Genomic DNA, 25,000 nt, shown 5'->3' with positions numbered 1-25,000 from the left:
GTTAAGGTAAGTGATGCTTATATTAGTGGCACGGTGGCTCAGTACTTAGTACTGTCACCTCACAGGAAGAAGGTCCTGGGTTCGATTCCCGCTTGGGACGATGTCGGTGCTGGGGATGTTCTCCTTAGGGTTGTGAGGTACCCAGGTGGGGTATCTCCTTAGGGTTATGAGGTACACAGGTGGGGTATCTCCTTAGGGTTATGAGGTACACAGGTGGGGTATCTTTCAGGCTAGTCAGGTACTCAGGTGGGGTATCTCCCAGGGTGGTCAGGTACTCAGGTGGAGTATCTCTCAGGGTTGTGAGGTACCCAGGTGCGGTATCTCCCCAGGGTTGTCAGGTACTCAGGTGGGGTATCTCCCCAGGGTTGTCAGGTATCTCAGGTGGGGTATCTCCCAGGGTGGTCAGGTACTCAGGTGGAGTATCTCCTCAGGGTAGTCAGGTACTCAGGTGGGGTATCTCCCAGGGTAGTCAGGTACTCAGGTGGGGTATCTCCCAGGGTGGTCAGGTACTCAGGTGGGGTATCTCCCAGGGTGGTCAGGTACTCCGGTGGGGTATCTCCCAGGGTGGTCAGGTACTCAGGTGGGGTATCTCCCAGGGTGGTCAGGTACTCAGGTGGGGTATCTCCCAGGGTGGTCAGGTACTCAGGTGGGGTATCTCCCAGGGTGGTCAGGTACTCAGGTGGGGTATCTCCCAGGGTGGTCAGGTACTCAGGTGGGGTATCTCCCGGGTCTTTCTGTGCAGAGTTTGCACGTTCTCCCCATGCTAAGGGTTTCCTCCCAAGAATCCCAAAATAAAAACATGCAGAAGAACAAACCGCTCTTCAGTCCTGACCAGGACCTGGACTGAGCACTTGGACTTGGTCCCCGGGCGCCACTGAGGCTGCCCACTGCTCCTGACTGCCCCTGACTGCCCACTGCTCCTGACTGCACCCTGGAGGAGCACACTGACCAGGCTGCCCACTGCTCCTGGCTGCCCCTGGAGGAGGACGGCTTGGATGGGATGAATGCAGAGGACAAATTCCACAGGCTACCACTGAAAGTGTGTGCGTGTGTGTGCGTATGTGTGTGCATGTGTGTGAGTGTGTGTGTGTGTGTGTGTGTGTGTGTGTGTGTGTGTGTGTGTGTGTGTGTGTGTGTGTGTGTGTGTGTGTGTGAGTGTGTGTGTGTGTGTGTGTGTGTGTGTGTGAGTGTGTGTGCTGGGTCGCCACTCACTCACTCACATGTGTTTGTTTTTGTCACATGTGGCAAATACACATCCTCAAGGTCCTGTAATTATAATGATCAACTTTGAACTTTTATTGTAATTTTTGGGTCCCATTGACTATAAACAACATTATTATGCTCAGTTTCTAAGGCAGTCGTGTCTTATCACAGAGGTAGAACACGTTTATACGACTGGTCCTTATCTCCTGTACTCGTGCTGCTAAATACTGGAGTTTGCACCTTCCCAGTGATAACCAGCGAGCTGCCTTAGCGCTCTCATCAGAGGAGCAGCTGTGCTCCACTATCAAACATGCACGCAATCATGTCTCCATTTTCTGTCTGCTAAGTGGCTGTGTCTCGCTGAGATATCACCAGATGCTGATAGGGTTACTGTACGCACTGTATTATCTTTCCACTGTGATATACTGTAGTGTTGTCAAAGCTTAGGCTCTATTGAGGCGGCGGTATAGCTCAGTTGGTAGAGCGGGTCGTTCAGTGATCGTAGGGTCGGTGGTTCGAATCCCGGCTCCTCCTGACTACCTGTCGAAGTGTCCTTGGGTAAGACACTGAACCCCAAATTGCTCCCAATGAGCAGGCAAGCGCCTTGCATGGCAGCTGCCGCCATTGGTGTGTGAATGGCGCTCCGGGCCAGTGTAACAACTGGATGGGGAGCGTGTTACAAATGCAGTACCTATATCTATACCTATTGGAATGTCTTAATTTCCTGGAAATCGGGGCGGCTGTAGCTCAGTTGGTAGAGCGGGTCGTTCAACGATCGAAGGGTCAGTGGTTCGAATCCCAGTTCCGACTGTCCACATGTCGAAGAGTCCTTGAGCAAGACACCTAACCCCAAATTGCTCCCATTGAGCAGGCTAGCACCTTGCATGGCAGTTACCGCCATTGGTGTGTGAGTGTGTGTGTGAACGGGTGAATGAGAGGCCATTGTAAAGCGCTTTGAGTGCCACTAAGGTGGAAAAGCGCTATATAAGTGCGGTCCATTTACCATTTACCATTTACCATTTCCTAATGTATGTAGATAAGGCATTCCCAAACTGTGAGGCGGGCCTCCCCTGTGGGGCCCCAAAGAAATTCAGGGGAGGCGCGGAGGGATGGTTAGATAGTTATCCTAGTTATCCATCTGTATTGGGTTGAGTCGAGGCCAGTAGAATGCTGGCCCTCAGTGTATTTGATCTAAACCCTTACATAAAGCACGGGACAGAAGAGGCCCCCGTGTCAGATTTCCCACAATGCCTTGTGCTCACGTCCGTCTCACTGGTGTCTCTGCACAGGACGTCCTGATGGAGCTCCTGGAGGAGTGTGCGGACGGCCTGTGGAAGGCGGAGCGCTACGAGCTCATCTCCGACGTCTACAAGCTCATCATCCCCATCTACGAGAAGCGCCGGGACTTTGAGGTACGCAACAGGACAGGACAGGGACAGGACAGGGACAGGACAGGACAGGACAGGACAGGACAGGACAGGACAGGGACAGGGACAGGACACGACACGACACGACACGACAGCTCTCCTTCGCTCAGTCATGATCCTGAATAGAACTGAACACCTGAGTTTGACTCAGTCCAAACTCTCTCAATTTGTTGTTGATGTTTTGTGTGTCGGTGTTTCATTTCCACAGAAACTGGCTCATCTTTACGACACCCTCCATCGAGCCTACAGTAAGGTCACAGAGGTCATGCACACGGGCAAGAGACTTCTGGGTACCTACTTCAGAGTGGCCTTCTTTGGCCAGGTGAGCTGAAGAGAGCTGGGGTGGGGTAGGTGGGGTGACACCATCCGATGTCGAAGCGACGCAGCCCAACGAAGCTGTTCTATACTTCTACTATTGCTTTGGATTGATCTAATACTCTATATCGATTTTTTTCACTAATATATTTCCAAGTTGATTCAGTATTCAAAGGTGCAGGTGTCCTGATTCGTTCAAGACATACTTATCTAAGTACCGCACTTGCTTATCACTTTAGTTTTCAAATGAAATAACATCTTGATTTGAGCATGGGAGCTGTTGGCAGCTTTTTCATTGATAAAAGCATGACCACATCACGTGGCCTTAAATTATTCATTCTAATACTTGTTTCTGCTTTTTTTTATCCTCTTTAAAGGCAGCGGTAAGTTCTGCTGTAGGCTCTGTTAGCTTCTCTAGGGGGCCTATACGTCTGTGTGGTGTGCTGCTTTAATCCATTACATCTCTCAGTCATAGTTCGCTGCTTCAAGCTTTTAGCAATAACATTAGCTGACTCATTACTGCTTTTCGCTCTTTAATTAGCAATGCATGCTGCTGTTACCATGACGTAATATACTATTTCTGGCGTCTTCGCTTCCATTTTTAGACCTTATAAGTACTCTTACAGTACAGCTGACTATCGTTTGTCTCTCAGGCTTGTTAACTTGTTTCTGTCGATTCATACAGTACATTTTTCTGGGTGTGGCAACTTTAACAGTGTGCTTTGATCAATTGATAACATTCACAGAACCATGTCCTCTGGCATGGCGGTCGTCCTCTGTGTCCCCTGCCTCAGCGCGCACACGTACACTCCTTTGTAGTTTCCTAGTCTGGGTAGACATGGAATAACTGTGATTTTTGTTTCCTGTTGCTCTACAACCCCGTAGCAGTACCAGTTTACTGACTCTGAGACTGAGGTAAATAAATGGAAAAGCAGACGCGGCGCTGCGTTGAGCCCGAGGCATGTGGTGTGCCTTTGTTAGCGCAGTCCAGATGATACTGGTGTGTTCCCTCTGTGACCCCCCCTCCTTCACCATCCATTACAGCGGCCATCTTGTCCTGACAAAGAGACGCCAAGCTAGCTTCTGTAGATGAGAACTATCTTTCATTGGGTGAATGAATGTATTTGTCCAGGGGACACTTTCAGGTGATTCTCTGAATATAATGGAGTTATACCAAACACCCATTGATAGTGTGGGTTACAAGACTCCCTGATGGCCTGATGGTTGAGCAGCTGATGTCTTGCAGTGCAGTTAGTGGTGTGTGTGTGTGTGTGTGTGTGTGTGCTTTGACAGCGACAGACCTGGGACTACATTGTGTATTTGACGCACTTCCATCCAGATTCCATTTCCATGGGTTTCCATGGCCAGCCTGCTTACTTTGTCATTGTGCTTGTTTTATCGCTTTTAATGTCATTATGTCAGAAGATCGGTGTTATGTTGAGTATTTCCAGAATGATACCGCAGTCGAGCGTAACTGAAGTGGTGTGTTTGTGGCTCCTCAAGGGGTTCTTTGAAGATGAAGACGGTAAGGAGTACATCTACAAGGAGCCCAAGTTCACGCCGCTGTCCGAGGTCTCTCAGAGGCTGCTGAAGCTGTACTCGGACAAGTTTGGCCCCGAGAACGTCAAGATGATCCAGGACTCTGGGAGGGTAGGAGCCTCTCCTACGTCCTAGTTCACTGGTCACCATATCCTCTTCCTGAGATCAAATCAAATCAAACTTTATTTGTATGGCGCATTTCATACACAGAGGCAACACAATGCGCTTTACAGAGAGCAATGGGGGGGGGGGGGCATAGGTCGCACCCCTACATATTCCAGAGGGAAGCAAAAAAAAACTGTTTCACCTGGGGGCCAGAAAAGTGAGCTGTAAAAAATTCTTCCCTGACCCCTCTCAACGAGACGATCGAGCAAGCTCCTGGAAAATGTTTGTCTATTGGCTAAGAACATATACAGAGTAGTAAACATGGGCTAGATCCTTCATAAGAGAGACATGACTAACAGGAGAGTGCACAAATAGTTACAGAGAAGTTGCTACAGCTATCCCTGTAGTCTCTTATATGATAATATTGATCATATGGACTTACAAACACATATACATTTGTTTACATTAAGCCCCTTGATGTTATACTCTGAGTAGTTATCCATGGTTGTAACTGGTCATTTGTGGTATGTACTGCATCTCATACAGATCAACCCCAAAGACCTGGACTCGAAGTACGCATACATCCAGGTGACCCACGTCACGCCCTTCCTGGAGGAGAAGGAGCTGGTGGACAGGAAGACGGACTTCGAGAAGAGCCACAACATCCGGCGTTTCGTGTTCGAGATGCCCTTCACCGTCTCGGGGAAGAAGCAGGGAGGGGTGGAGGAGCAGTGCAAGCGCCGGACCATCCTCACCAGTAGGTGGCGACGTCGGCAGCTGACCAACGTTAACTAGATGGCGGGTAGATGCTGACAGAGGGAGATCTTCTCTATGAACGGACGTAGACGTAGATCAGCTTGCGAACCAGGGGAAGACCTTCCCACGCACTCACACAGAGGGGACACGCCCGTGACCTGTCGCCTTGACATGATATCAGACATGTTCTTTATCGCCTGAGAGGTGGTTGATGGGATGTAGACTACTTGAGGCCCTCAATTGTTTGTCATCACACTCACGTGGAGACATGGATGGTCGCCGGTCATAATTGAATTCCTCGAGACAGATCTGATTAGATTCAGAACATGTCAGCCCTTTGTCAAGGCCGCTTTCTAATCGGTGCGTTTTATTGTTTTATGGCGTATAAGACACCAAAGTTCAATGTTTATCTTTTTCCTCATCGTCTGATAAAAGGCCATACCTCGAAGGCCTTCGGTCAATGATTGGGCGGCGCCTACACTGTCAAACATGAGGGAGAGGCACATGTGAGGGAGGATGGGATTTACCATCTCTCCTTTTCTCTTTCTTCCTCTCTCTCGTCCTTCCCCCCTCCCTCTCTCAACGCCCCCCCCCCCCTTCCCACCAGCTACACACTGTTTCCCCTACGTGAAGAAGCGTATAGCCGTGATGTACCAGCACCACACGGACCTGAACCCCATTGAGGTGGCCATCGACGCCATGAGCAAGAAGGTGGCCGAGTTCAGACTTCTCTGCTCCTCCAGTGAGGTGGACATGATCCGACTGCAGCTCAAACTGCAGGGCAGCATCAGTGTCCAGGTACACACACACACACACACAAACACATTTCCTCATTACACAATCCCATTCCATGGATGGATGGATGGATGGATGGAAGGATGGATGGATGGATGGATGGATGGATGGATGGATGGATGGATGGATGGATGGATGGATGGATGGATGGATGGATGGATGGATGGATGGATGGATGGATGGATGGATGGATGGATGGATGGATGGATGGATGGATGGATGGATGGATGGATGGATGGATGGATGGATGGATGGATGGATGGATGGATGGATGGATGGATGGATGGATGGATGGATGGATGGATGGATGGATGGATGGATGGATGGATGGATGGATGGATGGATGGATGGATGGATGGATGGATGGATGGATGGATGGATGGATGGATGGATGGATGGATGGATGGATGGATGGATGGATGGATGGATGGATGGATGGATGGATGGATGGATGGATGGATGGATGGATGGATGGATGGATGGATGGATGGATGGATGGATGGATGGATGGATGGATGGATGGATGGATGGATGGATGGATGGATGGATGGATGGATGGATGGATGGATGGATGGATGGATGGATGGATGGATGGATGGATGGATGGATGGATGGATGGATGGATGGATGGATGGATGGATGGATGGATGGATGGATGGATGGATGGATGGATGGATGGATGGATGGATGGATGGATGGATGGATGGATGGATGGATGGATGGATGGATGGATGGATGGATGGATGGATGGATGGATGGATGGATGGATGGATGGATGGATGGATGGATGGATGGTTATGTCTGACTTCAGTAATATCTCCATCCTCAGGTAAACGCTGGTCCTCTTGCGTATGCCAGAGCATTCCTGGACGACGCCAGCACCAAGAAGTATCCCGACAACAAGGTGAAACAGCTGAAGGAGGTCTTCAGGTCAGTTCAGACTGTGTTCATTCCCAAACAGTCCCTTCCTCCCTTCTCTCTCCATCCCACAATAGGCTCTGTGCACCAGCTCCACTACTTCCTGAAAGTCACTTGGCATCTTTATTTCCTGTCATATATGATTGGCTTAAGTGATTAATCAGGTGTGCGGCAGACCCAGCGCACACCTGATTAATCACTTAATCCAATCATAGGACAGGAAATAAAGAAGCCAAGTGACTTTCAGGAAGTAGTGGAGCTGGTGCACAGAGCCTATCCCACCATAAACCCCACTGGCCAAGTTTAGGAGACAATATTGACCAAGCGTTTTTTTTTCTGTGAGCAGGCAGTTTGTGGAGGCGTGCGGCCACGGTCTGGGCATCAACGAGCGCCTGATCAAGGAGGACCAGCAGGAGTACCATGACGAGATGAAGGCCAACTATCGCGACTTGGCGAGAGAGCTCTCCGCCATCATGCATGAGCCAGTAAGGAGACGTTACCGTGCTAGCTGGAAGCTACATATAGAGAACGAAAACCCACGTCATTGTGCACTGCATTCTGGGTAGTCAGCGCCATTTTCCTGGGTATCCCAGATAAACAAATGATGTAATGTAATAGTTAGCATGCTAGCTAGAACACATCACCGCTGCTCAGCTACATATGGAATAGTTAGCATGCTAGCTAGAACATATCACCGCTGCTCATCTACATATATGGAATAGTTAGCATGCTAGCTAGAACACATCACCGCTGCTCAGCTACATATATGGAATAGTTAGCATGCTAGCTAGAACATATCACCGCTGCTCATCTACATATATGGAATAGTTAGCATGCTAGCTAGAACACATCACCGCTGCTCAGCTCACTGCTCAGTTACATATGTAATAACACTGTAACTACATATGTAATAACACTGTAACTACATATGTAATAACACTGTAACTCGTCACAGCATCTTACACTGTGTCCATTTTAGAGACAACACACTTCTATGTCTTGGTTGTGTGGGAGCTGGTGTTTCATAATCTCACTTTTGATAACATCTCTCCCCTCTGTTTTTGTTCTGCCTTACGATGAGCAGATTGGATGGTAAAACCAACTTTGTCATGACCCTAATTACTGTCGGTGTGCGGATAATCTCACTGAATATAGAATCTAGTCCGTCTTTGACGTGGTCCTCCCTCCTCCCCTCCAGATCAACCCGGTGGAAGATGGCATGAAGAGCGTCCTTCCAGACTCCATGCACATCTTCAACGCCATCAGCGGCACGCCGAGCGGCGCCAGTATCCAGGGCGTGCCCAGCTCTTCCTCCGTGGTCTGAGAGCGCCGGGGTGACTGAGCCGGGCCCCGACGCTCCCCGCACGCACGCCAACCAGCACGCCAGCCATGCCTCGTACTACACCCTCCCCCCCTGCGCCCGCCCCGCCTCTCCGCTCTCCTCCATCAGCTCAGACAGACGCAGGGCTGAAAAGAGACAACGCCGATGACCTTTTAACCTCCGGCTTCGGGGTCATGACCGGGGCCCGGGGACCCCCACCGTTCTCTGTGCCGCCGTCGTGCGCAGTGCCGCCACGCCGCGGCGGATTTGACCGGCAACGTTCGTCCACGAGTAGCACAGGGGCCGAAGGAGTGCCACATGAACAGAGGGGGAGGGAGGGAGGGGGGGGGGGGTGTCGCCGCCGCCACCGTGGAGTCCAGACAAGGCGCGGCTGTGCTTCAGTGGAGCAGACGTACTATATGAGGTTCTGAGCCCGCCCGCTCACCTGGGGGAGGGGGGGGGGGGGGGGTTTCCTGTGGAGACGTCCCTGTTGGGAATCCTTCACCAACAAACATGTGCATGTCATCAGCCCCACTATCAGCCTACTGTGTCCTAGTCTGACCCGTGTCTTATTTCGTTTGCTCCGTACCTACTCTCAAAACATGATTTTATATGTACAGAACAGTGGTCCATTTTGATACGTCTCCTGTGGGTGTGTGGAGGAACAGTATGCTGCATACATCGGCGTCCATCTCCTTGTACATGAAGGCTTGTTATATTTCTACAACGCTGCAACAGATTTTGAAAAAAAAAGAGCCTCCCGTGAAAAATGTATTCAACTTTAATCACTTCAATGTCTTAGAATTTTGAAATATTTAAAGTCATTGCATACAGTAAGTATATTCCAAGTTGTTTATTCTTGTATATAAAAAAGCAGTGCAATATTTGTCTTTTGCAAATGATATTGCTGTGTGTTGGGCCTGAAACACTGTATAGATGAGGTTCATTCTTCTTGCCAAAGCGTTGAGGAGTAGAAGCAGAGTTGTGGACTACTGTGGGCGTTATATGAAGCTTTTACCGTTCTAGTGTTCATTGAAATGTTAATGAAATCATTTTATATTTGGGAAGCAATGGGTTTTTTATTTTTATTTTTATTTAACAGAAAAGTCACTGTTCTGCTGTAAACAGAAATGTTCCCTAATGCTTTTCATTTTTAATAAAATTCACTCGTCTCTCCGCACCTCTGGCTGTGATTTCCTGACTGGTTTCAGAAATGAATGTATTATCACTTCATCATGAATATCTATATGCTCACAACAGAACAGTTCACAAAATTGTCTAATCAGACTTCTTCAAAAGTCTTCAAAACAGCTCAACTCTGCTGCAGGATAGACAAGTGGTTTGAACGGCTCATGTGAGGTGTATGTCTGTATATGAATGAATGAATGAATGATTGAAATTGTATTTAGAACATAATCATGATTTCTAGAAATAAATAAAAAAAATAACAAACAAATAATGTTTAAGTACATGATTTTGTTGTTCGAAAAGGAGTAGGATGAAGTCTATGCTTATCGTGCCCTACCCCTACCCTTCGTTTACTACTACTCTCCCCCTCCTCCTACTCCCAAGACCATAAAACTGGACACAGTCCACCCTCAGCACTCTGGGAGCCAAACGAACAGACTAATAAGAGCCTGTTTTACATAAACGTCAAGTCCATACCTTCCAGCCCTGCTGACTGGTGTTAGTGTCTGAACGAGCCCGCTGGGATATCAAACGTGACGGGACAAGGAACTTCAACACAAGGAACGTCAACTCTGCCACCATGGCCGGTGAGTTAGGCACCTAAACTCATCATCTCCATTAAATACGTGACAGGATGGTAGGCTACGATGTTGCTCGTGTTCAGGCGACATGCTCTGGTATAATATTGGAAATTGGTTTTATTTCTCACAGAAAAAGTGAAGGAGGATAAGAGAGGGACGTCCAAGGTAAGACTAGGGTCTGATGTCATTGTTGGAATTGGGAATATTTCACATTTCACTTCTCACATTTGATTCACTTCAAGCAAATAATTTGCAGTTAAAAAGAAAAGAAAAATGCAGTTCATCATCATAATTTGATTTAGTTTGGTATTATTTACTCTTTATTTAGTTATCTGTGCTTGAGCATTTGAATGCATGTCTGGTCAGCTATGTTCCATGGCTACACAACTTTCACTATTGACTGACGATCATATACTGTACATTGCCTATGAGGTGTCTTATCAGGCATCATGCTGTTCTTAATCTGCGAGCACATTTCTGTATCCAGGAGGTGTGTGGCTATCCCCTCAGTATCTTCTTCATCGTTGTCAATGAGTTCTGCGAGCGGTTCTCCTACTATGGCATGCGCGGTGAGTATATCCCATGTTCTATTACCAACCATGTCAACAGACTCAATTAAATTACTCAATTAAAATAACTGACACACACACACACACACACACACACACACACACACACACACACACACACACACACACACACACACACACACACACACACACACACACACACACACACACACACACACACACAACTTCGAGGGTTGGCAGAGGAAATTGTTCCCTGCATTTCTCCCATCCAAACCGTCCTCCTCCAGGGGCAGCCAGGAGCAGTGGGCAGCCATCGTTCGTGGCGCCTGGGGACCAAGTCCAAGCATGTTTGTCATCTTGGGTTCTTTAGGAAGGAAACCCTTGTGAACACGGGGAGAACATGCAAACTCCGCACAGAAAGGCCTGGAGGCGATAGTACTTAGGTACTGCGCCACCGTGCCACACGTGAACGATTTTGGGGTTCAGTGTCTTGCTCAAGGACACTTCGGCACACTGCCGGGTGCCGGGATCGAACCGGGGACCTGGGGATCCCGAGCCGGCCGCTCTACCTCCCGAGCCACCGTGCCGTAATCACCCATTAGCTACAGAGCGTGCCATAACCATCAGTTAGTAGAGTAAAGAAGCTGTACTGATTAACACTAATGTGACGCCCCCCCCCCCCCCCCCCCGCCCCCTCCTCCTCTCCCCGGCTTGTCCACAGCTGTGCTGGTCCTCTACTTCCGGTACTTCCTGCGCTGGGACGATGACATGGCCACCTCCATCTACCACGCCTTCGTGGCTCTCTGCTACCTGACTCCCATCCTGGGGGCCATCGTGGCTGACTCCTGGCTGGGGAAGTTCAAGTGAGTGGCCGCCTGTCCAGAGCTCCACCCAATACGAACCCTCGCTGCTTTTTACTATCCCGGCTCTCTACCGATTGTTGGCGTCAGCTTCTCGATTTGACCCTCCTGCAGGACTATCATCTACCTGTCCATCGTCTACGCGATTGGCCAGGTCGTGATGGCCGTCAGCGCCATTCACGACATCACCGACGCAGACAGGGACGGGAAACCGGACAACATGTCCTTCCACGTGTGAGTTGACAACACCGAGACAGAGTCTACCGCAGTCGAGGCATTTATCCACACATTAGGTGAAGTCAAAATAAACATCGACTGCGTGAAAGTGTGTGACGTTCAGCTAGTCTGACAGGTCCCTCCTCCTTTTTATTTTTATTTTTTTTCAAAATCTTTTTATTGAGTTTCAACATTGCAAGTCAGCAACAATAACAGGAGAACACAAAATACAATCAGAATTGAACTCCACAGGGAGCTAGGTACGGCCAGGTACATGTCAAGTAGAAATCAAACAAGGATAAAGGTGAATGGCCGATATAAAGGCAATACAGTTAGAGAACAAAAAACAAAACAAAAACAAAGATAGGTACAGTTGTTGCCATTCAACCATGTAGCTCCCTATCCAACCCTCAAACCCCAAGGTCATCTGAAGTGCAGGACACAAAAGTCAAAGGCACATTTATCTGGTTTAAACCTCCTTTTTTATTTTTGAACTCTCTCCCTCGCTTCCTTCGCTCGTCGTCCCTCTTGCTGCAGGACGTTGTCCATGGTGGGGCTCTTCCTCATCGCCCTGGGGACCGGCGGGATCAAGCCATGCGTGTCTGCCTTCGGAGGAGACCAGTTCCAGGACCACCAGGACCGGCAGCGGAGCACCTTCTTCTCGGTGTTCTACCTGTGCATCAACGCCGGGAGCCTCCTGTCCACCATCATCACCCCCATCCTCCGAGGTAGGGGACACGGAGGACGCCGCCCACCACGGGCTCTTTAAAAACACCCGCACGTCTCTGAGATAACCACGAGCGTAGTAGACGCTCGGCTGTAGGTGAGTGACTGTGTGTCCCCCTGCCGCTAGGCCAGGAATGCGGCATCTACGCTAAGGAGAAGTGTTACCCGCTGGCGTTCGGCGTCCCCGCCGCCCTCATGGTGGTCGCCCTAGGTACGTTCACCCCCGCACCTTCGCACCGGATACCCGACACGTTCCGTCTTTTGTCAGAGTCACGACGCAGAGAGGTACGCGTGTGACGTTTGCTGGGTGTTCTACTTTGACCTTGACCTTGACTTTGACCTTGACAGTGGTGTTCATCGCGGGGAGCGGGATGTACTACAAGGCCGAGCCGCAGGGGAACATCATGCTGGATGTGTGTAAATGTATCGGGGTAAGCTAAGAGGACACGGCGCGTCTGCCCTCACAACACTATTATCATCATCACCTTTATTTAGTTTCTCGGGAATACAATAGGTTATATGCACAACTCCAGTACTTCCTGGAATTAGGCATGCTTCTCTATTTCCTACACTATTGGATGAGGTGATTAACCAGGTGTGCCTGACTGCAGCACAATGATCAGACACACCTGAATAAGCATTTCATCCAGTAGTGTAAGACAGGAAATAGAGAAGCATGTCTAATTCCAGGAAGTACTGGAGTTGTGCATATAGCCCATTGAGGGGCAGAGGACCTCATTTTCAATGTGGCCGAGATTACAAAACAAGCAGCAACAGTAAAAACAACGTTATACAATAAGATGTCATCACAAATAACAATCTAATTTAAAATTAGACACAGTAAACCAGTACAGATAAAGAATATAAAATAGAACAACTTGTGAGATAATCAGTAGTCTATGAGTATGTATGAGACATTCACATCACAAGGAGACGGGAGCCAGATAGCAAGCGGATCTGGGCCGTATACAGGCCAGATCTGGCACTTGTGGCTTAGTTCCGGCCCACATATGGCCCAGATCCGCTTGCTATCTGGGTAGTGTTTCTGAGAGGGGGAATCTGTCTGCTCTCTCCTGTTGGCTCAGTGTTGTTCGCTCTCTCTTATCTTACTTTGCGTTCGTATATTGCGTACTTGCTCTTTGCACCGTCCTGTCTCTGCCCTGTCCTGTCTCGTCCCCACACCCTGTCCCATGTTGTCTCCAGGTTATGCACCAATGCCCCAAGTAAATTCCTAGTATGTTGAAAAACGACATAAACAAATTGTGATTGTGATTCTGATGATTCATCCACAGTTCGCAATAAAGAACCGCTTCAGACACCGGAGCAGCCAGTATTCCAAGAGGGCTCACTGGATGGACTGGGCAGAAGACAAATATGAAGTATGCACCATCACATGTCCAGAGGTTACTTGTTTTGTTCTTAAACACACAAGCGTCGCCTCACACCCACTGTGTTTCTAATTGTGTTTCCAGAAACTTCTCATTGCTCAGATCAAAATGGTGCTGAGGGTCCTGTTTCTGTACATCCCTCTGCCCATGTTCTGGACGCTGTTTGACCAAAAGGTAACTTAGAACAACGATATAACTTCCATTGCAAATTCATCTTGATAGTTGTTAGATGGTATTTCAACACCTGCTCTAGGAGTGTGTGGTGGAAATGCCATCTGTGGCATATTAGTTGCAGGACAATGGTTTTCTAAACACCCTGACAGCTGTAGCGTGAAAGTGACCTCAACACTGCATCTCATCAGGGCTCCAGATGGACTCTGCAGGCCACCACTATGGACGGGGACTTTGTAAGTGTTGAGTTGCATCCACCACATTTAAAACATTTTCCGGTTTGCAATCTCCAGTTTGGTCATGTTACTGATCACCTTTTTCTTTGTCCAGGGATTCCTGATTCTGCAGCCAGATCAAATGCAGGTAGGGTGAGAGGTCATTCCCGGTCTCTCGTTCTGTCTAGTCGCATAGCTGGACATGCTAGTAGCCGCCTGTGCCATCCTCCCTTCACGCCGTGATGTTTTTGACAGACGGTCAACCCCGTGTTGATCCTGACCCTGGTTCCCATCATGGACAGCGTGGTGTACCCTCTGATCAGGAAATGTGGACTGAACTTCACGTACGTTCTGCAGAAACACAAAGGAACATTTGTGAGAAAGAAATGTGGTATTTGTGGAAATGTGGAATAATTATTTTATTCTCCTAGTATGAAGTAGTGGAGTATAGCGCTGTATACAGTAAATGTACGTTTTCCCATTCCTCAAACTTGGAGTCAGAGAAAGGGCTTTAACAGGGAGCTTCAGTTGAATGAATATATAATACAATGAATATTTTTTCTGTTTCTCAACAGTCCTTTGAGGAGAATGACGGTGGGGATGTTTTTGGCGGCCATGGCGTTCGTCTGCGCCGCTGTGGTGCAGATTCAGATTGATGTGAGTAATATCACATAATTGGATATCCTTAAAAAATAGCATTCTGCAAGAAAACAACTCTTTTTTTTTTTTAAAGTTTCTCAAAAAAGTGCATTTTTCAGATAGGAGCTTTTGCTCTTCAGCCATTGATAACATGAATATCCTGCTTTGCCCATGATGTCTTGTCACTGTTTCTGGTATGCATAAAAAATCGCTTAATCTAAAATTCGATCCTTTTCAGAAAACGTTGCCTATCTTCCCATCAGCCTCCCAGAGTCAACTGAAGTTAATGAACATGGGAAGTGGAGCATTGACAGTAAACCTACTCCAGAATGAACCAGTGGTGCTGGCAGGGGCCTCGGTAAGCCTCTCAAATGATGTCCATATCATACAGTCCTGAGGAATGAAATGGATGTGAAGTTGTCACTGTGATTGTCTGACCGCACTCTTCCCATCGTTCTATGCTTCGCAGGCCAGCGAAAACTACTTCATGTTTGAGCAGGAAGCTGTCTTTGTTTCATTGTTGGCTCCAATAGCAGTAACGAGAGAGATTACGTTGGTTAAGGGCAAGCGACAGACTCTTCTATTCCCCCCGAACCCTTCAGATAACTGGCAGTTGGTAAGCACAGATTTTATTTTCACACAACACAATAACCTTATTATGAGAATGACCATCGCCTAGAAATGATTGGGCTCTGATCCTCCATTGCAGACGGACGATTTAGTTGCCAAGCCAGAGCAAGGCAGCAATTCAATCAGGTAAGAAGACAAACTTTGGTATAAGTATAAGAATATCAGATAGAATATTGGAATATTGGATATTTTTGGGGGGATTTGTTTTACATTGTTGTTTGTTTCTATTTCCTTCTCTTCATAGATTTGTTAATGGGATGGCTACTGCAGTGAATGTATCAACCAGTTTAATCAACTTTGGAAGGATTGACCCTTCTTTTTATTCCAATTACTCTCTCATACCACGAGGACAGTAAGGACTTTTATTGGCTATACATCTTCACACCTGCGCTGTAAGCAGCTACAGTAGCCTAGTATTAAGACTGTTTATTTTATTTAACCTTAACCTTTAACCTTAAACCCTTTTAATACGACCACGTCACCGGCAACATTTTTAAAAATCTAACAAATATTTAATAATATTTAAAAAAATATCTAACAAATCAAAAAAATTCCTCACTCCAACACTTGCTGAAAGCTGAGAAACTGCGCTTTCTAGTATTATAGGGAAAATCCAATTAATATTCGAAATGTTGTCACTGTATTTTCAGGGTTTTAACCAGGTAAAAGAAGCTTGATCTCAAAGAGCTCTTTCTCGAGCAACACCTGATCAAAATGGCAGCATTAAAACGTTACAACAACAAACAACTACAATCAAAGACAAACCAGTATAGGACAGACAGACAGAGAACAAAGAACATATAAACAAAAAGAGAAGAGGAGAAAGAAAAGAAAAAAGATAGAGATTTCCACTGTGGAGTGGACATGCTTGTACAGTTTTTGTTTCATTCCAGTGAAGAGCAGCTATATCCTTACTTACATCGCTGGTTATAAAATGCATCACAAATCCACGTTTGCTAACAAACCTTTCTCTTCTGACGAACAGGACAGTCTTTACCGTTACAAACGGTGTTGAAACATGCGACTACACCAGGGAATTTGGATTTGGAAGCTCCAACACTTTCCTGATCCCTAGATCCTTCACATGGGGCCAAAACGTAAAACTTATTACCTCTAAATTTCTCTCACTGTATTATCCATTAATTCACTTCAATAGAATTTACAGTCGTGTCTTTTTTTTAAAATGTTATAGTGTTCGGGAAACATTTCTGCGTCTGAGGATATCAAGCCCAACTCCTTCCACATGGCCTGGCAGATCCCTCAGTACTTCCTCATCACAGCGGGGGAGGTGGTGTTCTCTGTTACTGGTCTCGACTTCTCCTACTCACAGGTAAACAACACAACTGCTGAGTCACCTGATCCTGTAGCTCTGAATGGTCTCTTGTCTTGGGGCGGCTGTAGCTCAGTTGGTAGAGCGGGTCGTTCAGTGATCGAAGGGTCAGAGGTTCAAATCCCAGCTCCGACTGTCCACATGTGTCCTTGAGCAAGACACCTAACCCCAAATTGCTCCCATTGAGCAGGTTAGCACCTTGCATGGCAGCTACCGTGAATGAGAGGCCATTATAAAGCGCTTTGAGTGCCGCTAAGGTGGGAAAGCACTATATAAGTGCAGTCCATTTACCATTTAAACAACAACTGTAAGACCCCTAGGTCATTTAGCTTCACTTTCACTTAATTAACATTGTTTTGATCTTTTCCTTTAAAGGCACCTAGCAACATGAAGGCAGTGCTCCAAGCAGGCTGGCTGTTCACTGTGGCCATTGGCAACTTCATCGTGCTGATTGTTGCTGAGCTAGCACAGATCCCTGAACAGGTGCGGTACCCTCAGAACTCATTTACGCTCGTAAGGAAAATCTTATGGAATTAGGATTCAGAAAACAGAATTTGTTTATTTGCCGAGTACGTTTTCATTTTCACATATGAGGAATTTGACTCAAGAAGAAAGTCGAAAGTAGAACGTAACCCTAACCCTAACCCTAACCCTAACCCTGCTGCTTGGGGAGCACAGGCCTCTGTCCATGAATGCGTTTTGTGGCTCTGTGTGCACGCACGTGCATGCACGTAGGATGTTTGGTACAGTATGGCTGCATGTTAGGTCAAAATCTTTATGCCAGTCCAAACCCTGTGTCTCTGTGACCTTCCCATGTCGAGATATGACCGTTTCAAGACCCCCCATTAACAATGAATGGGGGGCATTTTTTCACTCCTGAGCCAAAGTCCAAAAAATGAATGGAGGTGAATGAGCGGCTGTTTGGGCGGCTCTCTGGCGCCCTCCTCGGGTCGGATCCAGAATGTATCGGTCTGGTAGTTTTTGTGCAATCCTGCTAGCAAACCAATGAAGAAACCAACCAACCAATAAACACACGCCACTGAAAACATTACCTCTCGCCATGCACTTTCGCTGCAGCTGAGTCGAGGTAACAAAACATGTCCATATATCCGTAGTCCAGTATTACAACCGGAGGGAACATTCAAGGCAGGCAGCATCAGTGAGTTCCAGAGCTACACTGCCTTGGGGAAGATACTAATATAGTCTGTACACAAATAAATATTATAAATATAAATATTATATTTAATTAATTTATGATTTATATTATTATAAATATTATACTATAATACAGTCTGTACAAAATGAAAAATAATTTTCAGTTCTGACATCCACCAGCTGTGCCAGCTCTGGGTCAGTGTCTTTACTACAGTGGTAAATAATGTTGGTTTGTTTGTATGTTTGTTTGTTTGTCTTTAAAGTGGGCAGAGTACATCCTGTTTGCCTCCCTCCTGGTGGCCGTGTGTTTCATCTTCTCCATCATGGCGTATTTCTACACCTACATGGACCCCGCAGAGATTGAGGCCCAGTTTAGGAAGAAAGGGAACGAAGACCAACCAGACAAAGAAGAAATTCAGATGGACAAGAAAGATTCTGTCGAACATGATTCTGATAGTGATGCCAAACAAACCAAAATGTAAACACCTGACAATCATCTTTCAACGCCTGTCAAAGTTTCATAATTCACTATGGGTTTAGAACTGTTTGGAAAATGGATTCTAGTAAGATGAACCAGAATGTACAGTAGCTAATATTGTTTGTGCCAGTGTTGGTGTGCGTGTTTGTGTGTGTGTGTGTGTGTGTGTGTGTGTGTGTGTGTGCATGTGTGTGTGTGTGCGTGCGAGAGAGAGAGAAAGAAACAATACCAATTGTATTATATTGTTGTTATAAAACTTACAACAAAATGTTTCAAACAATTGATCTTTTACTGTAAGATAAGTGTTTCATAATGTCCTAAGACATTGCCCTTCACCTGTAAGGTATATTTTTATATAAGCTGCCAGGGCACTTGAAAGGCACTATAGAAAACTTTTTTTTTCTAAGATTTGATTTTAAATTTGTTGTTTCATTTTTCAATAAAATGTGAAGTGAATGAGAACTGTCATGCCTATAAAGTATGAGGCTAAGGCTCTTAGTCAACTGTTAAAAATGCGGCTACTCATGATCCGTATGGTTACAGATTTTGAATAGGGTTTACCTAGGGTAGGGGGTTTGCCCCATATATGAGCTATTTATATTCTGGTTATATATATTTATGGTTTTCCCTGATGCATGATGATGTCATGAATCAATATTCTAATTACACTAGTCTACCACAACGTCATGCAGCTTGCCATAGAAACTATTAACAATTCCCGAATACAGATTCGACAACTTTTACGATCTTCTATTGTCACAAATGGTTCTTCAGCCTATCACATTTTTAAGTGTCAAGCTACAGGTGAAAACTATTTGCACCAACAGCTCAGCATTAAATCAAAGTGCACCAGTTGCAAGTATTTCCATTCATATTTATTGTGCATATCACTACCTAGCTGTAATGTACACACACACATTTGTCCATAGGCCAAAACATACAATCTAGATGTAAATAATAAAAAAAAAAGATCAAAAGCTACAATCACTGTAGGAGGAAGAAAAAAAAAGTTATTTGACTGAAATGACGACACGTGCGCTGCTGTTTTCTTGCCTCTGATTGGTCCTTTCATTGTGAGGATGACAGCTGATTGGTCCTTTCATTGTGAGGATGACAGCTGATTGGTCCTTTCATTGTGAGGATGACAGCTGATTGGTCCTTTCATTGTGAGGATGACAGCAAACGAAGATGGCGGAAGGCTACAGAGAAAAGTGATGATGAGGGCTGGATAACGACCACTAGAATCTAAATAGACATTAAAACACGTATTATACAGCAAGTGTTCAAAGGGAATTCGCGAAAACATTCCCAACTGATCCAAGGTCTGCTGAGGGGGACGCAGAGTCAGCGTTTTGCTGAAGAGTTAGCTCGCTAGCTACTAGCTAGTGCTAGCCTGCTAGCTAACCGTGCTAGTGCTAGCCTGCATGCTAACCGTGCTAGTGCTAGCCTGCTAGCTAACCGTGCTAGTGCTAGCCTGCTAGCTAACCGTCGTTAGCTGGTCGGCTCTCTGCGGAAGAGGAGGCAGGAGCAGCTAGCTAGCTCAGAACCAGCAAGAACCAACTAGCTCACTAACATTACTGGTTTAGCAACTGTCATTTCCCTCTACGGAGACATTTCCTACTGTTTTAGTTGAGTTTATTGACCAACTATCAGCTAACTAACTAGGCTCCAAGCTAAGCTGGGTTAGAGGCTGTGGACCATGGCTCACTCTCCTGTTCAGACGGGCATACCTGGGATGCAGGTAAGAGTTTATTTAAATGGAATTCATTTATTTCACTCTCCAAAGTTTCACGTGTTTTATGAGCATCTAGCTTTTATACCAGCTAGCTTATCACGCTAGGTCAGTTCAATTGACTGCTTGCTCGTTTTGGGATGGTGTCGCTTAACATGGTTTAGATCTGGAGACGTCCAGAAGACTGGCCCCCATGCCCGGGGTAGACTGGCCCCCATGCTCGGGGTAGACTGGCCCCCATGCCCGGGGTAGACTGGCCCCCATGCTCGGGGTAGACTGGCCCCCATGCTCGGGGTAGACTGGCCCCCATGCTCGGGGTAGACTGGCCCCCATGCCCGGGGTAGACTGGCCCCCATGCTCGGGGTAGACTGGCCCCCATGCCCGGGGTAGGGGTGCACCTGTCCCCCCTGCTGCGAGCCCTGGACGGTAGCCTGTGTTGACAGAACGAGCCTGACATCCCGAGCTTCGTACAGAGTCAGATACGCACTCCGTATCTCTGCTATGTGTTATGCAAGGTTTTATTTTATTTTTTACTTTATCGCACTTGGCCTGAATTCAACCCCTGCGTTGGTCATTATTTTGGGGACCAAAATGCAACACTGTTACTTCAAAGATAAACATTAAACATCCTTCTATGAATAGGAATAAGAATTAGGAATACAGGCCCAAACCATCAAAGCTTCATCAGACAGACAGCACCTATCATTGAAACAGTACCCTTGCCAAGCACGCTAAGTGGAGTGTGCAGCATTTTAGGCAATTGAGTTGCCTACATTTTTCGGCATTAACATACCTAAGATTGTTGTACGGAGCCAGTCAACAAGAAAGCTGCCAGCCAGAACTTGACTTAACTGGTATAAACTAGGTCACTTGGTCATTCCCCATTCAGACGGTGAAGCTACGCCTCTTGGGGCGGCATAGCCTTTAGCTGTAGGAACAGAGCCATGTCTCACCCCAGCCAGGGCTGTCCTCTCTGGAATAGCGACAGCTTGGCTCCTCCAGGGCCAGACAGCCAGACATGGGGGGAGGGGGGGGGTGGGTGAGAGGGCAGACCCACACCCTGAGGGAGATGAGTGTGTCTACATGGGTTGGGGGTGGGAGTGGGGTGAGCAGGGCAGACCCACACCCTGAGGGAGATGAGTGTGTCTACATGGGTTGGGGGTGGGAGTGGGGTGAGCAGGGCAGACCCACACCCTGAGGGAGATGAGTGTGTTTACGTGGGTTGGGTGTGGGAGGGGGGGGGTGCGCCGAGCCCCTGCCCTCAGGGTGCAGACTGACTGACTGACTGCTGGAGAACGTGGGCGGCGGGGGGGTGCAGCTGGGAGAGGATCAAACGCATGCTTTAGGGGGGAGATTCGGGCAGCTTTGGCCGTCGTGGTCAAACCTGCTGACTGTGGAAAGGGCTGAGTTCCCAGTGTGTGGAATCCGCCGTCTCACTGGACTTGTTGTTCTTCCCTTTGTGGCTGGCGAGGTCAAACTAAACGGGACACTTTTTCACCTGGATGACCTCTCTGGTGTTGTTAAAGGGGAACACTGCTGTCATAGCAAGTTTAGCTCAAATGTCGCTTTGTCCTCAAATGAAACCGATCGGTACACACCAACATTTAACGATACGTGCAGTAGTAAGCTAGCTCCTTTTTCCTCTGTGCGTGCATCCCCTTTATAATGTAGGTCTATGGGCCTCTGCTAAAAACTATGATAAATACTATGATAAACATGCATTTTCAAGGCAGGAAGTGCCAGGATGCCCCTTACCGGTCTCAGTAGAATGTTGTCTTGTGAAATGAATCGCCATCCCCATGTGTTGACGTGTTAGGCATGGCTAGGAGGATGTAAACAATCGTCTAGCTTTACCGCGGCGGAGGTTTACAGTGCGAAAGGTATGGTGTAGTGTGTTCGGCGAAATAGTTCTGGCTCAAATGGAGCTTTTGTTTCAATATTCGGTTTGAGAATGTGATATATTTCACATGACAGTATAATGACACCGGTAAGATCACACCCTGCGCTTCCTGCCTTGAAAATGCATGTTTATCATATTTTTTAGCAGAGGCCCATAGACCTCCATTATAAAGGGGATGCGCGCACAGAGGAAAAAGGAGCTAGCTTACTACTGCACGGATCGGTTAAATGTTGGTGTGTACGGATCGGTTTCATTGAGGACAAAGCCCCATTTGAGCTAAACTTGCTATAACAGCGGTGTTCCCCTTTAAAGGCTTTTGGTTTCGCTGTTTTTTGTTGAGCTTTAGCCAGATTCCTCATCGCTTGCTATTTCTGTTATTACCTCAGCGACAGCGCAGAACGAGAGGTTATGTTTTCGGTGGCGTGCGTGTGTGAGCGTTTGTTAGCAGGATTACGCAAAAACAACTGGACCAATTTTCATGAAACTCGGTGGAAGGGCGTAGCATGGTCCAACTTAGAAACCATTCAATTTTCGAGTGGATCCGAAGCACAGGTCAGGTCCACGGGCCGCCAGAAACACGTTTTAAAAGCAGTACAGAAGCTGATTCACTTTCCATCTTGGGTCGCTGCAAATTAAGATTCCAGCAAGTTAGTTAGGCATACCTGTCCCTCCAGAACTTGATTCTCTGATGAAACGGACTTGACTATGACCGGAATGTTCCCTCGCACTATTTTTTTTTTCCACGGCATATTGAATTGCAATTTAAGCGATTATGCTCCGGGCAGTAAAATATCTGCAGTGCTGGAAGTGAATAAGGAATGGCAAGAATGAAGAGTACCATTCCCTCCTTTGTGTACCAGGAAATTAGTGCCATGGGCAGCTTAGCCAAAGGCCAGGGCAGGTTTTTTTTCACGGCCTATCTGCTTCAAGCTATTCACCGTCTTCATGGCCGAGGCTCTTAATGTCCTTTTCACCGACGATAAAGGTGATCAGATAAGTTTGCTCAGTCCTGCAACTCTTGACCGGGCAAGGTACAAAGTCCCGGTGTTGCCTTCGGTATCAATCATGTCTTTGACTGGCTAGGCTTTTAAACCAGGCCTCCTCTGTGAGCTGAGGAGACGGCCTCCCTTAGCGCTGCACAGCAAGTGTGCGAAAGAATGCTTTGTCAACAAGACAAAATGAAAACCACCAGATTGAAGGGCGCCGTCGAGCGAGCCTATCTGCGGGCAGGAGCGTTGGGAATGCAGCCCGACGTCCCGAGCTGCCGGAGTTCCTCGAGGGTAGACCCGTAATAAGTGTCATCGTCCTCCGCTATGGGGCGGTGCCACGGTGGGACCTTTATCATGACATTCCTCCGCATTATTGCCTTCCGTGATTGGCCAAGCGAGGAGCAACGAACGCAGGTCGCAGCCCCGTTGTGAGGAAATGTGTGTTCACACAAGGCAGTGTGTAAGGCGCATGGCGTTGCGTAACCCTGCGGCCACGTTCTGGCATTAATGCAGCCCGCGCTTAATGAGTTCAAATGAAGTATAGCCTGTTTTAATTTGAGCAAAGATGGTTGACCCAGTTGAGTCCATACCTGGGGCTTCATTCTTAGGGTAACTACGGTTCATGCTACTTCATTGATGGAATTGCCTCGTCTACTTGTAGCCAATTAAAATCCCCGATCAGTTGACAGGATGACTCTGCTTTGTTGCTCTGTCTGCTCTGTTCTTCCAACTCCAACGATGCTCTCTCTCTCTCGCCCTCCCTCTCTCTCTGTCTCTCTGTCTCTCCATCCCTCTCTCTCTCCATCCCTCTCTCTCTCTCTCTCTCTCTCTCTCTCTCTCTCTCTGTCTCACCATCCCTCTCTCTCTCCCTCTCTCTCTCTCTCTCTCTCTCTCTCTGTCTCTCTCTCTGTCTCCATCCCTCTCTCTCTCTCTCTCTCTCTCTCTCTGTCTCTCTCTCTCCATCTCCCTCTCTCTCTCTCTCGCCTTCTCTCTCTCTCCATCTCTCTCTCTCTCTCGCCATCTCTCTCTCCCTCCCTCCCTCTCTCTCTCTCTCTCCCTCCCTCTCTCTCTCTCTCTCTCTCTCTCCCTCTCTCTCTCACCTTCTCTCTCCCTCCCTCCCTCTCTCTCCCTCCCTCTCTCTCCCCCCCTCTCTCTCTCTCCATCCCTCTCTCTCTCTCTCTCTCCCTCTCTCTCCCCCCCGCAGAATTTCCGTGCCGACCCGGAGGAGCTGTTCACCAAGCTGGAGAGGATCGGGAAGGGCTCCTTCGGCGAGGTGTTCAAAGGCATCGACAACCGGAGCCAGAAGGTGGTGGCCATCAAGATCATCGACCTGGAGGAGGCGGAGGACGAGATCGAGGACATCCAGCAGGAGATCACGGTGCTCAGCCAGTGCGACAGCCCCTTCGTGACCAAGTACTACGGGTCCTATCTCAAGGTGAGGGGGGCGGAGACGCAGAGCGATCGTGGGCTGAGCCGGTGTGTTTCCCCGGGACCGTTTTTGTCGCCCGTCGACCTAGTTTTTAGCGTTGATGATGCGCTGACGCGAGCGAACCCAGCTAGCCGTATGCCGATAAATGATTCATACCGGCAGTAGGACAACTAGACTCCCCATGAAAGCCGCCAGGGGATTTTCGACAGGGGGAGTACAAAGCCCCGCCCCTAAATAACGTAGGCTCATACCGAGTCTGGGACTAGCGTCATGTCCAGGGGGTGTACATGTACATCAAGCTGCCTCACGCTACAGAAGCAGGAGATGGGCTCCTGCCCTATGGGCCACTAGGCCCGAGAAACAGCGTTTCTCAAAAGGCTTACTAACTTACTTGTTTGTGTTGTATTGTAATTTTTATTTTCACCTGCCTGTACAGCACTTTGGTCGACCACGGTTGTTTTAAA

At 47.6% G+C, this 25,000-nt stretch overlaps 3 protein-coding genes across 3 annotated transcripts in view; all 3 read left to right on the top strand.

The window, feature by feature from the left end:
- LOC311312970 (dedicator of cytokinesis protein 9-like) overlaps positions 1-8,692 on the top strand; it is a gene marked incomplete at its 5' end in the record, with an annotated part of 51,702 nt that extends 43,010 nt beyond the window's left edge. The window contains 8 exons of the mRNA XM_084442977.1: positions 2,493-2,615; positions 2,839-2,952; positions 4,449-4,595; positions 5,136-5,346; positions 5,953-6,143; positions 6,970-7,070; positions 7,405-7,543; positions 8,257-8,692. Coding sequence (XP_084299103.1) covers positions 2,493-2,615; positions 2,839-2,952; positions 4,449-4,595; positions 5,136-5,346; positions 5,953-6,143; positions 6,970-7,070; positions 7,405-7,543; positions 8,257-8,382 — 1,152 coding nt within the window. The 3' untranslated portion in view covers positions 8,383-8,692. The remainder of the gene's footprint in view (positions 1-2,492; positions 2,616-2,838; positions 2,953-4,448; positions 4,596-5,135; positions 5,347-5,952; positions 6,144-6,969; positions 7,071-7,404; positions 7,544-8,256) is intronic.
- Positions 8,693-10,147: 1,455 nt separating this feature from the next.
- On the top strand, positions 10,148-18,490 carry slc15a1a (solute carrier family 15 member 1a; the record flags this gene model as incomplete). The annotated part of the gene is made up of 21 exons (XM_084442976.1): positions 10,148-10,154; positions 10,279-10,313; positions 10,636-10,717; positions 11,400-11,541; positions 11,653-11,772; positions 12,292-12,482; positions 12,608-12,691; positions 12,829-12,911; positions 13,773-13,859; positions 13,953-14,042; positions 14,231-14,275; positions 14,370-14,402; positions 14,510-14,598; positions 14,830-14,911; positions 15,132-15,251; positions 15,603-15,649; positions 15,768-15,875; positions 16,509-16,620; positions 16,716-16,853; positions 17,229-17,336; positions 18,272-18,490. 21 exons carry the CDS (start codon positions 10,148-10,150, stop codon positions 18,488-18,490), a joined length of 2,022 nt encoding a protein of 673 aa, XP_084299102.1.
- A 1,223-nt stretch (positions 18,491-19,713) lies between these two features.
- LOC311313539 (serine/threonine-protein kinase 24-like) overlaps positions 19,714-25,000 on the top strand; it is a 15,178-nt gene continuing 9,891 nt past the window's right edge. The window contains exons 1-2 of the mRNA XM_084443685.1: positions 19,714-20,227; positions 24,312-24,542. Of these exons, the coding sequence (XP_084299811.1) occupies positions 20,186-20,227; positions 24,312-24,542 (273 nt within the window). The 5' untranslated portion in view covers positions 19,714-20,185. The remainder of the gene's footprint in view (positions 20,228-24,311; positions 24,543-25,000) is intronic.

This window comes from Borostomias antarcticus (genome assembly GCF_949987555.1).
Source record: "Borostomias antarcticus genome assembly, chromosome: 9".
In the NCBI taxonomy this organism is placed as follows: domain Eukaryota; kingdom Metazoa; phylum Chordata; class Actinopteri; order Stomiiformes; family Stomiidae; genus Borostomias; species Borostomias antarcticus.
The sequence above is the reverse complement of the archived record's forward strand: the minus strand, read 5'-3'. Positions and strand labels throughout refer to the sequence as shown.